Source organism: Jaculus jaculus, chromosome 4, assembly GCF_020740685.1.
Source record: "Jaculus jaculus isolate mJacJac1 chromosome 4, mJacJac1.mat.Y.cur, whole genome shotgun sequence".
Lineage (NCBI taxonomy): Eukaryota > Metazoa > Chordata > Mammalia > Rodentia > Dipodidae > Jaculus > Jaculus jaculus.
This window is the reverse complement of record NC_059105.1, coordinates 88,853,891-88,868,942: the sequence shown is the minus strand read 5'-3', so window position 1 is coordinate 88,868,942 and position 15,052 is coordinate 88,853,891. Positions and strand designations below refer to the sequence as shown.

General features: G+C 40.3%; 1 protein-coding gene across 6 annotated transcripts in view; it reads left to right on the top strand.

Annotated features, from left to right (window-relative positions):
• The window catches only part of Rif1 (replication timing regulatory factor 1), an 86,855-nt gene that overhangs the window by 4,008 nt on the left and 67,795 nt on the right, over positions 1-15,052 (top strand). For all 6 annotated transcript variants that reach the window (XM_045146832.1, XM_045146831.1, XM_045146828.1 and 3 more), the window contains exons 3-7: positions 5,413-5,509; positions 7,053-7,180; positions 7,266-7,360; positions 9,407-9,596; positions 14,379-14,471. In XM_045146832.1, the coding sequence (XP_045002767.1) occupies positions 5,413-5,509; positions 7,053-7,180; positions 7,266-7,360; positions 9,407-9,596; positions 14,379-14,471 (603 nt within the window). The remainder of the gene's footprint in view (positions 1-5,412; positions 5,510-7,052; positions 7,181-7,265; positions 7,361-9,406; positions 9,597-14,378; positions 14,472-15,052) is intronic.

The window sequence follows — 15,052 nt, the reverse complement described above, 5'->3', positions numbered from 1 at the left end:
GGGTTTGATTTCCCAGTCCTCACGTAAAACCAGGTGCTCAGAGGCTGAAGTCCCTACATACTCACTCTGCCTACCTTGCCTGCATATGTGCGTGCTTTCTCTCTCATAAATAAGATTAGGAAAATAACAGCAATAACATAGGATTACTGTATTTTTTTTCAAGGTAGGGTCTCACTGTAGCCCAGGTTGGCCTCAAACTCATTGTTATCCTCCCACTTCTGCTGCCTGAAGTTGTGCACCACCACACCCAGTGGCTTTACTTTTTTTTGTTGTTGTTTTTTGGGTGACTGTTCTGTGCTCTAGAAACCAGATGCTATATCTGTTTGCCAGGGAGCTACCTTTCTAGCGCTGTGTTCACTCCTTTAGCTCCTTTGTAGGGTTGGAAATTGGTTTAATTTGCCTAAAATTGCTCTCAGCCATTTCAGTCCAGAGCCTGTGCCCTTAAAAGTAGTGATCAGAGATGATTGTGGTTCTTGGAAATATACTTATAAGTAAGTTACTGGAAACTGTCTTTGGTCTATTCTTTAGCTAGAGTGTGTATGTATTTTTTGTGCTGTTTGAGACAGAGTCTTCATATGTAATCCTTTCTGGCCTGGAGTCCACTAAATAGACCAGGTGGGGTCTTCCAGCCTCTGCCTTCCATGTGTTGGTATTATAGTAAGTTCCAGGCCATCTAATTTGCTTGTTTGCAAAGTTGTTATTTTAGTTTGCATTTTTTGCTTATTTACAAGGAGGTGGTAATAGTTTAACATTAAACTAAGAATCTGTTAATTTCATTTGACTGCTCAATAGCTTTATGACTTTTCCTTGATAATGAACTTTTTTTCTTGAGGTGTAGGGTCTTAGTCTAGCTGAGGCTGATCTGGAATTCACTATGTAGTCTCAGGGTGGCCTCGAACTCAGGGCTACCTCTGCCTCCTGAGTGGTGGGTTTAAAGGCATGTGCACACCTGGCTTGAACTTTTTAAAAAATATTTATTTATTTATTTAATTTTTATTAGCATTTTCCGTGATTTTACTTGTTTTTTGAGATGGGGTCTCTTTGTGTTCCAGGCTGACCTGAATTCACTGTGTGCTATGTAGTCTCAGAGTGGCCTTGAACTCATGGTAATGGTTTCCAAGTGCTGGGATTAAAGGTGTATGCCACCGTGCCTGGCCAACACTTTAATATTCTTGGTTTAGAATGAAAAGGCTGAATGAAGTACATTCCCCAAACTTCTTATTTTTAAAATTTTTTTGTTTATTTTAATTATTTATTTGAGAGTGACACAGAAAGGGAGATAGAGAGAGAAAGGGTGTGCCAGGGTCTCCAGTTGCTGCAAAAGAACTCTAGATGCATGCACCCCTTGTGCATCTGGCTAACATGGGTCCTGGGGAATGCAGCCTCAAACTGGGGTCCTTAGGCTTCACAGGCAAGCACTTAACCGCTAAGCCATCTCTCCAGCCCCCCCCCCCCACTTCTTGAAACATCTGTTATTTCTTCCTTTGGAGGTGGTTTGTAGCTCAGACTGACTTCCACATGATAGGTAGCATAGCATGATGTTGAGCTTCTTAATTCCACCTCACAAGTGCTAAGATTATAGGCTTTTGACATCACTCCCCATTTATACCATGCATTTGAACCCAGAGCCCTATGCGTGTTAGGCAGGTAGTCTATAATCTGAGCTACATTCCAGGCTCAGAACTTGAAATTCTTATTTTTATGACCTTGTTTTTGTGCTTATGAGTCATTTCTTTCAAATACTATATTTCTATCTTGATTCCTGGCTAACTTTTTGTTTGTTTGTTTTCAAAGTAGAGGGTCTCACTCTAGTTGAGGCTGACCTGGAATTCACTATATAGTCCCAGGCTGGCTTGGAATTCAGTGACCCTCCTACTTGTGCCTCTCAAATGCTGGGATTAAAGGCATGTGCCACCATGCTGCACTGGCTAACTTTTAAAGCTTTTGAAGTACTGGCTACTTTTAAATTGTTGGAGCATCATGTTTTGTTTACATAAGCAGAAAGCTATACATGTTGATTAAAAGTGTTATTAAGTTACATTTATTATCCAGCTTTTACTGTCAGCAGTGTATTTAATGTGAAGATATGAACTTTCATATATTTAATAACAGAGAGCATATGGGATCAGGGACCCTATTGCATGCATTTTGAGCCAGTGTGCTCTTCTGAATAAAGTTCTTACATAAAATTCCACACTAGGTCCATTTTTATGTTGATGTTTAGAATTCTTTCTTGCTTGCTTTCTTTTTTTTCTTTTTTTCCTTTCTTTGAATTGGGGTCTCACTCTAGCATAGGCTGACCTGGAACTCACTCTGTAGTCCCAGGCTGTCCTTGAAGTCAGTGTTCCTCTTACCTCTGCTTCCCAAGTGCTGGGCTTAATGGCATGTGCCACCATGCCCGCTGGCTCTTTTTTCTTCTTGGTCTTGTTTTTGATTTTTTGAAGCAGAGTCTTACTCCAGCCCAGGCTGACCTCGCTATGTACTCTCAGGCTAGCATTAAACTCAAAGCGATCCTCCTACTTTTGCTTCCCAAGAGCTGGAATTGCAGGTGTGTGCCACCATACCTGGCTTTTTCTTTTTTTATGATTTTTATTTATTTATTAGAGATGGAGAGAGAGTGAAAATGTGTGCATTAGTGCCTCTAGCCACTGCAAGCAAACTCCAGCTGCGTGTGCCACCATGTGCATTTGGTTTACATGGTACCTGGAGAATTGAGCCTGGGTTCTTAGGCTTCATAGGCAAGTGCGTTAACTACTAAGCCTTCTCTCCAGTGCCTTTTTTAAAAAAAATATTTATTTGCACACAGACACAGTAAGGAGAAAGAATGAGAATGGTGAGAATGGGCATGGCGGGGCCTTTAGCTGCTGCTGCTAATGAACTCCAGATGGCTTCACCACCTGCATCTGGCTTTATATGGGTACTGGGGAGTTGAACCTAGGTTGGTAGGCTTTGCAGGCAAGTGCCTTAATTCGCTAAGCCATCTTTCCAGTCCCCACTTTTTAAAGTATTTCTTTTTAATTTTCATTTATTTATTTGAGAGATAGAGGCAGGTAGAGAGACACAGTGAGTCACCAGGGCCTCCAGCTTCTGCAAACAAACTCCAGACGTATGCACCACCTTGTACATCTGGCTTACATGTGTACTGGGGAATTGAACCTGGATCCTTAGGCTCTGCAGGCAAGCGTCTTGACCTGTAAGCCATCATTCTAGTTATTTTTTTTTATTAGTTATTTACACAGTGTATACAGCCATTTTGGTACCATCGTTAGCCCTCTCCCTGTCTTTCCCCCCTCTCAGGGACCCTCCTTGTTGGGGAATGTCAGTTTTTAATTATAATAGAAAGTGCCCTTTGGAAGTGTATGTCATATATCTTAACCGACATTTACCATTCTTTCTGCTCAAGATAACAATTGAGTATTCTTTGCTATTTGACTCAGATATGGTAGATAATGAAGAGAAATTACTTTGGAGTAGGAAATAGTACCAGAAAAGATGGCACAGAGTTACATTGATACATTGAGACTCCATTTGGCAAATGTGGGTTTTAAGTTCTATGCTGGTAGAGGTTAAAATTGTTCTTGAACAGTCCTCTTTACAACTGAATAAAACTTCATAAATGAAGCATATCATTACCCACTTATCATTTGAGGGACATATAGGCTGGTTCCATTTCCTAGCTGTTGTGCATAGAGCCGAAATAAACATGGAAAAACTGAGCCTGGTGGCGCACACCTTTAATCCCAGTGCTTGGGAGGTAGAGGTAGGAGGATCACCATAAGTTTGAGGCCACCCTGAGAAGACATAGTGAGGATACAGCTCGGTGGTAGAGTACTAGCTTACAAGACTCCAGTTTTGACCCCTAGGCATCTTGCAAAAACAAATTTTTTTTTGTTTTAAAATGTTTAAAGTTGTATTTACTTGAGAGAGAGAAAGAGATAGGGAGATAGAGAGAGTAAGCAATTGGGCACTTCAGAGCCTTCAGCCACTGCAAACGAACTCCAGACGCACATACCTCCTTGTGCATCTGGCTTACATGGGTCCTGAGGATTCAAATATGGTCCTTTGGCATTGTAGGCAAGCACCCTAACTACTAAGCCATCTCTCTAGCCCAGGCAGACCTGGAATTCACTATGCTTGAACTTACAGCAATTCTCCTTCCTCTGCCTTTTTAATTTCTGGGATTAAAGGTGTGTGCCACCGTTCCCTGTACAAAATTCCTTTATGTATGACAAAGGGATTAAGAGTTTTAAAATCAGGGCTAGAGAGCCGGGCGTGATGGCACACGCCTTTTTTTTTTTTTTTAATTTATTTATTTGACAGCAACAGACACACAGAGAGAGAGAGAGAGAGAGAGAGAGAGAGAGAGAGAGAGAGAGAATGGGCGTGCCAGGGCTTCCAGCCTCTGCAAACGGAACTCCAGAGGCGTGCGCCCCGTTGTACATCTGGCTAACGTGGGACCTGGGGAACCAAGCCTCGAACCGGGGTCCTTAGGCTTCACAGGCAAGCGCTTAACCGCTAAGCCATCTCTCCAGCCCGGCACATGCCTTTAATCCCAGCACTCGGGAGGCAGAGGTAGGAGGATTGCCATGAGTTCAAGGCCACCCTGAGATGACAGAGTTAATTCCAGGTCAGCCTGGACCAGAGTGAGACCCTACCTCGAGAAACCAAAAAATAAAAAATAAAAAAATAAAATACAATCAGGGCTAGAGAGATGGCTTAGTGGTTAAGGCATTTGCCTGTAAAGCCAAAGGATCTTGGTTCGATTCTCCAGGATCCACATAAGCCAGATGATGCACGAGGGGGTGCATGCGTCTGGAGTTCATTTGCAGTGACTGGAGAGGCCTTGGACCACCCATTCTTTCTCTCTCAAATAAATAAAAAAAAAAACACCTTTTTTTAAAAATTATGTTGGGGGCTAGAGAGATGGCTTGCCTGTGAAGTCTAAGGACCCCAGTGCAAGGCTCCATTCCCCAGGACCTGTGTTAGCCAGATGTAAAAGGGGGCACATGTGTCTGGAGTTCTTTACAGTGGCTGGAGCCCCTGGCCTGCCCATTCTCTCTCTCTCTCTCTGCCTCTTTCTGTCACTCTCAAATAAATAAAAATTTAAAAAAAAAAAAGAATTTTTGTGTTTTTGAAGTAGGGTCTCACCCTAGCCCAGGCTAACCTGGAATTCACTATGTAATGATCCTCCTTCTGCTTCCTCCAGTGCTGGCATTTAAGGCACTGTTCACCATGCCCGGCTTTCCCTCTGTTTCTTACCCCTTCAGATTAGAAGTGTTCTTCATTGTGTAGCTAGCTTCTGGATCGTTTTTGATTGTTTTGATGACAGTACTGAATTTGTTTTATAACTGTCATTTGTAGAAGTTGTTTACAGTTCTCTTTGTGTGCTATAAATGTTTTTTGTTTTTGTAGGCTCACATTTCGAGTGAAAATTCAGAGCTGAGTAGTGCTGCCCTACAAGCCTTGGGATTTTGTTTATATAATCCCAAAATTGCTTCAGGATTATCAGGTAGACTAATTTACTATAACCACTAGTATTTGTTGTACTTAAAGTATAAATAATATATTATTACGGTACTGTTACCTGTGGGTTAATTTAATAATGTATACTTTAGGATTTACATTTTTAAAAACTTCTTGAGACAAGGTCTCGCTATATAGCTTATTAGGTCTTGAGATTACTGTTCCTGCTTTATGCTCCTGAATCTGTTATGCCTAGTTTAGGATTTACCTATGAAATAAACAGTGGCTTATATATATATAGTTCTAAATTTTACATTGTGAAATTAGCTCCAGAAAATGAAGTTATATGTAATTTACAGTAATCAAAACCAGGACCTTGTCCTTGTTATGTAAGCATTCTACCGCTGTGCCACTTCTCAAACCTAAATGAGGCTGTTGAAATGTGACTGTATACTGTGCTAGAGCCCAGTGATAGAGGAGATGCAGTTCACGACCTATAAAAATGTGAATTTGATTCCCAAGCATAAAATAGGCACCATAGCTATGAAAAACAAACTTTTTTTTGATGGTTGTTTTTGGAAGTAGGTTCTCCTACTCCTAGTTTAGGCTGACCTGGAAATCATTATGTAGTCTCTGGGTGGGCCTCAAACTCACAGTGGTCCTCCTACCTTGGCCTCAGGAGTGTTGGGACCAAAGGCATGCACCACCATGCTTGCCATGGACCCTTCTTGTGTCTGGCTTTATGTGGGTGGCTGGAGAATTGAACCTAGACCAGTAGGCTTTGTAAGGAAGTGCCTTTAAGTGCTGAGCCATTTTCCCAGCCCCACCTCTTTCAAAAATATTATTATTTGCAAGAAGAGAGAATGAATGGGCACGCCAGGGCCTCTGGACACAGCAAACAAACTCCAGTTGCGTGTGCCACCTCATGCATCTGGCTTTACATGGGTACTGGGGAATCAAACCCGGGTTGGTGAGGCTTTGCAGACAAGTGCCTTAACCTGCTTAGCCATCTCCCCTGGCCCAGGCTCCCCTGTTTTGAGGCAGGGTGTCACTATAGCCCAGGCTGACTCAAAATAATCCTGCCTCAGCTAGGATTAAAGGGATAAACTACCACATCTGCCTTGAGTTGTTAATTTTAGAGCAGTTCTAGCATTTATAACATCTTCCCGAAAAGTGCTATCTTCATAATGGCACCTATCGTTAATTTAGGTGCACAAAATAACTGATTTGGGGCTTAGCGGTTAAGGTGCTTGCCTGCAAAGCCAAAGGACCCAAGTTCACTTCCCCAGGACCCACATAAGCCTGATGAACAAGGTGGTGCATGAGTCTGGTGTTTGTTTGCAGTAGATGAAGGTCTTGGTGTGCCCATTCTTTCTCTGTCTGCCTTTTACCTCTCTCATAAATAAATAAACAAACAAAACTGATTTGGAGACTGCTCAGTATTTGCTCTAACATTGTTTTCCCATTTGTGTGTATTTTGTGAAGAGTGTTCTTCCCCCCATTTGTTTTTTTTTTTCTACTTTGATAATTGAGATTTGGAAGATTGTCACTGTTTTACATAATTAAAATTAAAACTGCTTGCTTTTCAGAGGCAAATACTCAAGAACTGCTTTTAAAATTGAACAGTATCATTAAGAGCTCAGACAAAAATATATGTACCAGAGCACTTTGGGTAATATCCAAACAGACATTTCCTACTGAAGTGGTTGGCAAAATGGTGAGTGTAGTTCTTGTATGTCTTAACTATGTGTTCATGAAACTTCTGGCTTATTTGATTTGTATTTATTGGTTTTGTCTTTCAGGTGTCCAGTATTATTGATTCATTGGAAGAAGTATTTAATAAAGGAGAGATACATTCGGCTGTTGTTGATTTTGAAGCATTAAATGTTATCATAAGGTATGCATTTGGTTGCAGTGTAAATTAGAATAGTTTTTGTAAATTTATAATTTACTTAAGGCATTGGAGTTTTTATATTTAAATATGAGATAAATGTTAACAGACTTGGAATAGCCTTTAGACAAAAAAAAAAAAACTAATGAAAAAGAAAACTTAGGAAGATACTGTGTTTATAGGTTTATTTTTACTGAATTGATCTTTAAGTCTTGGTTATGTTCCTGTTGAGAGAAAACAAAGTTCTGATTCAAAAAATTGTGTGTTAAGACTTTTTCAAGGCTTTGATTGTTTTTGTTTGTTTGTTTTGAGGTAGTGTTTGGTCTGATCCAGGCTAACCTGGAATTCACTGTGCAGTCTCAGGGTGGCCTCGAACTCACAGCAATCCTCCCAGTTCTGCCTCCCAAGTGCTGGAATTAAAGCCATGCACCACCACACCTGACTTTTAAGGCCTTGAAAAATAAACTTAGAAGTGGGCCTTTACTCTTGAACAGGCATGCTGACAGCACAAACTTTCCTTGGTTTTTAAACTTTAATGATTTCATTTATTAAGCTGTTTGCTTTAACTGCTTACTTAGTGTTCTGATGTTATGATTGAGTCATTGTATTGTACTTTATTTTGAGAGAGGAGAGGGAGAGGGAGAGAATGAGTGTACCAGGGCCTCTAGCCATTGCAAATGAACTCGAAAGGCATGTGCACCCTTGTGCATCTGGCTTATGTGGGTACTGGGGACTTAACCTGGGCCCATAGTCTTCACAGGCAAACACTAACAGCTAAGCCATCTCTTCAGCTCTTGCATTTTATTTGTGTTAGAATGCTTATTTTTGGACTCAGGAGATGCCTCAATAAGTAAAGGACTTGCCATGCAGCTCTTGAGTGCCTGAATTTGGGTCCCCAAATCTCACGTAAGAAGACACAAGTTGTATAAATCTAGCGTGCCTACCATGAGGTGGGACACAGGAGAATTTCTCAAAAGCTTAAGAAAGGAAGTTGTCCTCTTCCTCACACATGCTGTTGGTTGCACATGTGTGAATGCACACATAAAAAATATTAAGGTGTATTTAGGGATTGGGGGCATGGTTTAGTAGTAGATTGTAAGCTTAGCATTCACAAGGCCTAGAGTTGAGTACTGCAAGAAAAAAATGTAAGCTAGATGCATGTGGTACCACATGTGTCTGGAGTTTGTTTACAGTGCTATAGACCATGGTGTGCTTATTCTCTCTCCCTTTCTTTCTCTGTAATAAATAAATAATTTAAAATACACTATTAACAATTTCAAAATTTTCAAGCTATGCAGAAGAGTTTGCTTGCCATATTTAAAACTTTTGTGAAATCAGGAGGTGTTATTCAGTAGTAATAGTGCTCATTTGCCTTTCATGCATGAGGTGTGCTGGGTTTAATCCCCATTGCCATGGTGGCGGGGGTGGGGGGAGACTTCAGGAAAAGTCTAGACTTTTTGTTTTTCCAGGTATGGTGTCGCTCTAGCCAGGCTGACCTGGAAGTCATTCTAATCTCAGGGTGGCCTCAAACCCTCAATGATCCTCCTACCTTTGCTTCTGCTGGTATTAATGACATGTACCACCATGCCCTGCAAAAAGTCTTGACTTTATTTAGATACTTAGGACAGATAATGCAAGTAAAAATCTGTTTCTCTGTACATATTTGTATACCAAAACAACTGAGCATCACTAGGTATATTTCTGTGAAATGTTTATTTTCCAGTATAAGGATTAAGTCTAGAAGAGCTCCAAGTATGACGTTAATTGTTCTACCATGGAATTGGAATTGAGCTACATCCCCAGCCATTTCTCTTTTTTAAAAAAATTCTATTTTTGGGCTGGAGGGATGGCTTAGCAGTTAAGGTGTTTTGTTTATAATGCCAAAGGACCAAGGTTTGATTCCCCAGGGCCCATGTAAGCCACACTCATCTGGAATTCGTTTGCGGTGGCTAGAGCCCTGGTGCGCCCTTTTTTTCTCTCCACCTCTTTTGAAAGCAAGAAAGCGGTACAGAAAGAGGTCAAGCTAATTAGTCATTGGTTTTTCTATTATAGACTAATTGAACAAGCTCCAATTCCAATGGCTGAAGAGTCAGTGAGGTGGGCCAAATTGGTCATACCACTAGTGGTTCATTCGGCACAGAAGGTACATTTGCGAGGAGCCACTGCTCTGGAGATGGGAATGCCATTGTTGCTTCAGAAACAGCAAGAAATTGCATTGATTACTGAGCACCTTATGACTACTGTAAGTATTGTAAGAATTTTCTATATTCTGTGTTAGAGGTTACCCTTAAAAGTCAGTCTGGGAAAAAGATTCAGTCTTGACTCATTGCTGTAATCACACTATGATTTAGAAGTTTAGCTTTGATTTAAAGCAAAAAAAAAAAATTGAGCTGTATATATAGTTCAGTGAGAGTTTGCTTAGTATATACAAGGTCCTGGGTTCAACCTTAAGGGAAAACAAAACAAGGCCAGGATGGAATTGCTTTTTTTAAAAAATATTTTTATTTATTTATTATTTATTTGCTTATTTGGGTTTCTTTAAGGTAGGGTCTTGCTCTATCCCAGACTGACCTAAATTCACTGTGTAGTCTCAGGCTGGCCACAAACTCACAGCGATCCTTATACCTCTGCCTCCTGAGTGCTGGGATTAAAGGCATGCACCACCTTGCCTAGCAAGGGAATTGCTTTTTAGTTTGGACAAATTTCTCGTATAATAGTATAGAAGTGAATTTTCGATTCATTTTTACTGCAGCATATTTTTTTATTTTTATTTTTAAAATTTTTTAATTTTTATTAACATTTTCCATGATAATAAAATATATCCCATGGTAATTCCCTCCCTCCCCACCCCCACACTTTCCCATTTGAAATTCCATTCTCCATAATCTTACCTCCCCATTACAATCATTGTAATTACATATATACAATATCAACCTATTAAGTATCCTCCTCCCTTCCTTTCTCTATCCTTTATGTCTCCTTTTTAACTTACTGGCCTCTGCTACTAAGTATTTTCATTCTCACGTAGAAGCCCAGTCATTTGTAGCTAGGATCCACATATGAGAGAGAACATGTGGCGTTTGGCATTCTGGGCCTGGGTTACCTCACTTGGTATAATCCTTTCCAGGTCCATCCAGTTTTCTGCATATTTCATAACTTCATTTTCTTTACCGCTGAGTAGAACTCCATTGTATAAATGTGCCACATCTTCATTATCCACTCATCTGTTGAGGGACATCTAGGCTGGTTCCATTTCCCAGCTATTATAAATTGAGCAGCAATAAACATGGTTGAGCATGTACTTCTAAGGAAATGAAATGAGTCCTTTGGATATATGCCTAGGAGTGCTATAGCTGGGTCATATGGTAGATCAATCTTTAGCTGTTTTAGGAACCTCCACACTGATTTCCACAATGGCTGGACCAGATTGCATTCCCACCAGCAGTGTAGAAGGGTTCCTCTTTTTCCACATCCCCGCCAACATTTATGATCATTTGTTTTCATGATGGTGGCCAATCTGACAGGAGTGAGATGGAATCTCAATGTAGTTTTTTTTTTTTTGGTTTTTCGAGGTAGGGTCTCACTCTGGTCCAGGCTAACCTGGAATTAACTCTGTAGTCTCAGGGTGGCCTTGAACTCACGGCGATCCTCCTACCTCTGCCTCCCAAGTGCTGGGATTAAAGGCGTGCGCCACCACGCCCGGCTTAACCTCAATGTAGTTTTAATCTGCATTTCCCTGATGACTAGTGACGTAGAACATTTTTTTAGATGCTTATATGCCATTCATATTTCTTCCTTTGAGAATGCTCTATTTAGCTCCATAGCCCATTTTTGATTGGCTTGTTTGATTCCTTATTTAACTTTTTTAAAAAAATTTATCTATCTATCTATTTATTTATTTATTTATTTGAGAGTGACAGACACAGGGAGAAAGACAGAGGGAGAGAGAGAGAATGGGTGCACCAGGGCTTCCAGCCTCTGCAAACGAGCTCCAGACGCATGCGCCCCCTTGTGCATCTGGCTAACGTGGGACCTGGGGAACCGAGCCTCGAACCGGGGTCCTTAGGCTTCACAGGCAAGCGCTTAACCGCTAAGCCATCTCCCCAGCCCTTATTTAACTTTTTGTGTTCTTTGTATATCCTAGATACTAATCCTCTATCAGATATATAGCTGGTGAAGATTTTTTCCCATTCTGTGGGTTGCCTCTTTGCTTTTTTCACTGTGTCCTTTTACTGCAGCATATTTTATGAAGCAGAGCAGTGTTTGAATCTGTGCTATTTGAGTAATTACTGTACAAGCTCAGTAGATAGAAAATTGTTGAACATAAGACAACTAGTCCTAATTATTGTTTCAGTTCTTAGTTTTGCTCTTGTAACATTTATTGAACAGTAAATAGGGAGTGCATTATTAGGCACTGCTACTATACTAGTGAACCAAAGGCTTGTGTTTTCCAGTCTATGGTAAAAAGATAGTAGTATGTAGTAGAAAGTGAAGGTAAAAGGGCTGGAGGAATGGCTTAGCAGTTAAGGCGGTTGCCTGCAAGGCCAAAGGACCTAGGTTCAATTCCCCGGGGCGCACGCATCTGGAGTTCATTTGCAGTGGCTGGAGTCCCTGGTGCGCCCATTCTCTTTCTCTCTCCTTTCTCTGTCAAATAAATAAAAGTAAATTATTTTTTAAAAAGGGCATTTTGAGGAGTTTAAAGATGGTGTGGAAATTAGCCATGTGGATAATAATAGGGTAAGCCACTTAGATCAGAAAACTGGACTTAGGGGCTGGAGAGATCGCCTAGCACTTAAGGGGTTTGGCTGCAAAGCCAAAAGACCTTGGTTTGATTCCCCAGGACCCACATAAGCCAGATGTACAAGGTGGCACATGTGTCTGCAGTTTGTTTTCAGTGGCTGGAGGCCCTGGCATGCCCATTCTCTTTTTCTCTCCCTCTTTCCATCTCTCACTCTCTCAAATAAATAAATAAAACAAACTTAAAAAAGAAAACAAGATTTAAAAGGGCCTTTTCAGGCTTAGTGGTTAAGGCACTTGCCAGCAAAGCCTAAGATCCCAGGTTCGATTCCCCAGTAGCCATATAAGCTAGATGAACAAGGTGGCACATGTGTCTGGAGATTGATTGCAGTGGTTGGAGATCCTGGCATGCCCATACTCTCTCTATCTGCCTGTGGGTGGCATTTCTTTCTTTCTTTTTTGGGGGGGGTTTTTTCGAGGTAGGGTCTCACTCTAACTCAGGCTGACTTGGAATTCACTTTGTAGTCTCAGGTTGGCCTTGAACTCACAGTGATCCTACCTCTGCCTCTGGAGTGCTGGGGTTAAAGGTGTGCACCACCACGCCCAGCGTGCTTTTTTAAATTTTTTTCCAAGGTAGGGTCTCATGCTAGTCTAGTCTGGCCTCAAACACAGAGATCCTCCTTACGTTTGTCTCCCAGCTTCCTGGAGGACATTTCATACTCCATATAATAATACCTTCTTTGTATCAATATCAGGCTGGTCTCAAACTCATAGTGATCCTCCTTCCCCAGCCTCCTGAATGCTGGTATTAAAAGAGTGGCATTAAGCCGGGTGTGGTGGCGCACGCCTTTAATCCCAGCACTCGGGAGGCAGAGGTGGGAGGATCGCCATGAGTTCAAGGCCACCCTGAGACTACAGAGTTAATTCTAGGTCAGCCTGGACCAGAGTGAGACCCTACCTCGAAAAACAAAAAAAAAAAAAAAAAAAGAGTGGCATCACACCCAGCTCCAGCAGCTGGTTTGCATCTTCTGAGTGTGAAAGAAATCAACATTGACTTGAATTTTTTTAATTTTTATTTTTTTAATTTTTTTTGACTTGAATTTTAAGAAGGGATTATTTTAGCTCAATTGAGAAAACAGGGTGGTTGAACCTAGATAGGAGATAGAACAGTAATATAGGCAGCTAGGAAACTTTCCAGAGTAAAAATTTGAGATTCAGGAAGCCTGTGGGGAGTGCTTAAAGTAATGAAGTGATAAACAAACAAGTAAAAATAATATAAGTAAAAGTGACTCCATCATCTCCAAGAATTGGTTTATTCTAGTAGGTTTATGGGTTATTATATTATTATTATTATTATTTTTTAGGTAGGGTCTTGCTGTAGCCCAGGCTGACCTAGAATTCAGAACTCCTTCTGTCTCTCAATTGCTGGGATTAAAGGCGTACACTACCACGCCTGGCTGGATTATTCATTTTAAATACCATATGTGAATTAAGTTTTATTTGTCTTTGGCAATGGAGCTGTTGGTGTGTTTTTTACACTAACTTACTTAGTGTGAGATTAAAGATTAATGACAGTATCATTTGACCTTTAGTTACTGATGTGCTTACTGAAGTTTAAGTACTTTATAAATTTATGCTGTCAGGAAAAAAAGAGCTGAATTTGTGGATGGGATCCTAGTAGGATGGTCACGTCTACTAAGATGATCATGTTATTGGTAGGATCTAGGGCTGTTTCTTCCCCGTCTACCGAGGTGCCATCTCATTCCAGCTCAGGCTGGCCTGGAACTCATGGTGTTTCAGTTATCTCAGCCTCTGCAGGTACCATCATCCCAGCTTCAGGGTTTTTTTTTTACATAAAACTTTTAAAAAATTACCTATTTTCAAGCAGAGAAAGACAGATATAAACACAGAGAAAAAGAAACAAAAAAAGAATGAATGAATGAATGATATGGGTGTGCCAGGGCCTCCAGCCACTATAAATAAAGCTCCAGATGTATGCATCACTTTATGCATCTGGCTTGACATGGGTGGATACTTAGGGAATTGAACTCAGATTATTATGGTTTGCAGGCAAACCCCTTAACCATTGAGCCCCCTTTTCGGTCCTACATAAAAACTTCAGATTGGCTATATGCTTGAGTTTTTCTTTAGGTTTCTTTTGGAGCTTTTCTTATGGAAAAGGTTACTTGGCTGAGAATAAGCTTTTTACAAACATTTCTAGATTTTAATAATTGCATTTTTTTTTAGCTATTCAAGTATTTGGTAAATTCTTTACTTTTGTTTACAGAAATTAATTCCGGAACTTCAAAAGCTATTTATAAATAAAAATGAGACATATGTGTTAAAATTATGGCCATTGTTTATCAAGCTTCTTGGAAAGGTAAGTGTCACAATTAATGAACAAGTCCATAATTCCTGAACTTGTATGTTCTATATATATATGTGTATATATGTGATTGTTTTATTTATTTACTTATTTGAGAGAGAGAAATGGGCAGATAGAGAGAATGGGTGTGCCAGGGCCTCTAACCACTGCAAACAACTCCAGATGCATGTGCCATCTTATATTTGGCTTTAGGTTGGTACTGAGAAATTGAACCTGGGCACTTTGGCTTTGCAGGCAAGTACCTTAGCTGCTAATCCACCTCTCCGGCCCTACTTTTTTTTTTGGCATGAAATATTTAATGTTTAAGTGGATAAGTGTTTTCTAAGCATAAAAAAAGGAATTGATTTGACAAAACACAAATGCACAATTTAAACATCAAAGAGTACATGTAACATTAAAAACCAAACAACAAACTAGAAAAACGTTCTTCGGCTTAGGCACTTTTACTATGCTACAGAAATAAGAAATTTAAAAGGATGTACATTACATACTATTTTTTTGGAAATCAGAAAAGGGTCAGTAAGTATTGATGATGTGACAATAAAAGTAATTAATAATTAGCAAAATTACAGTAC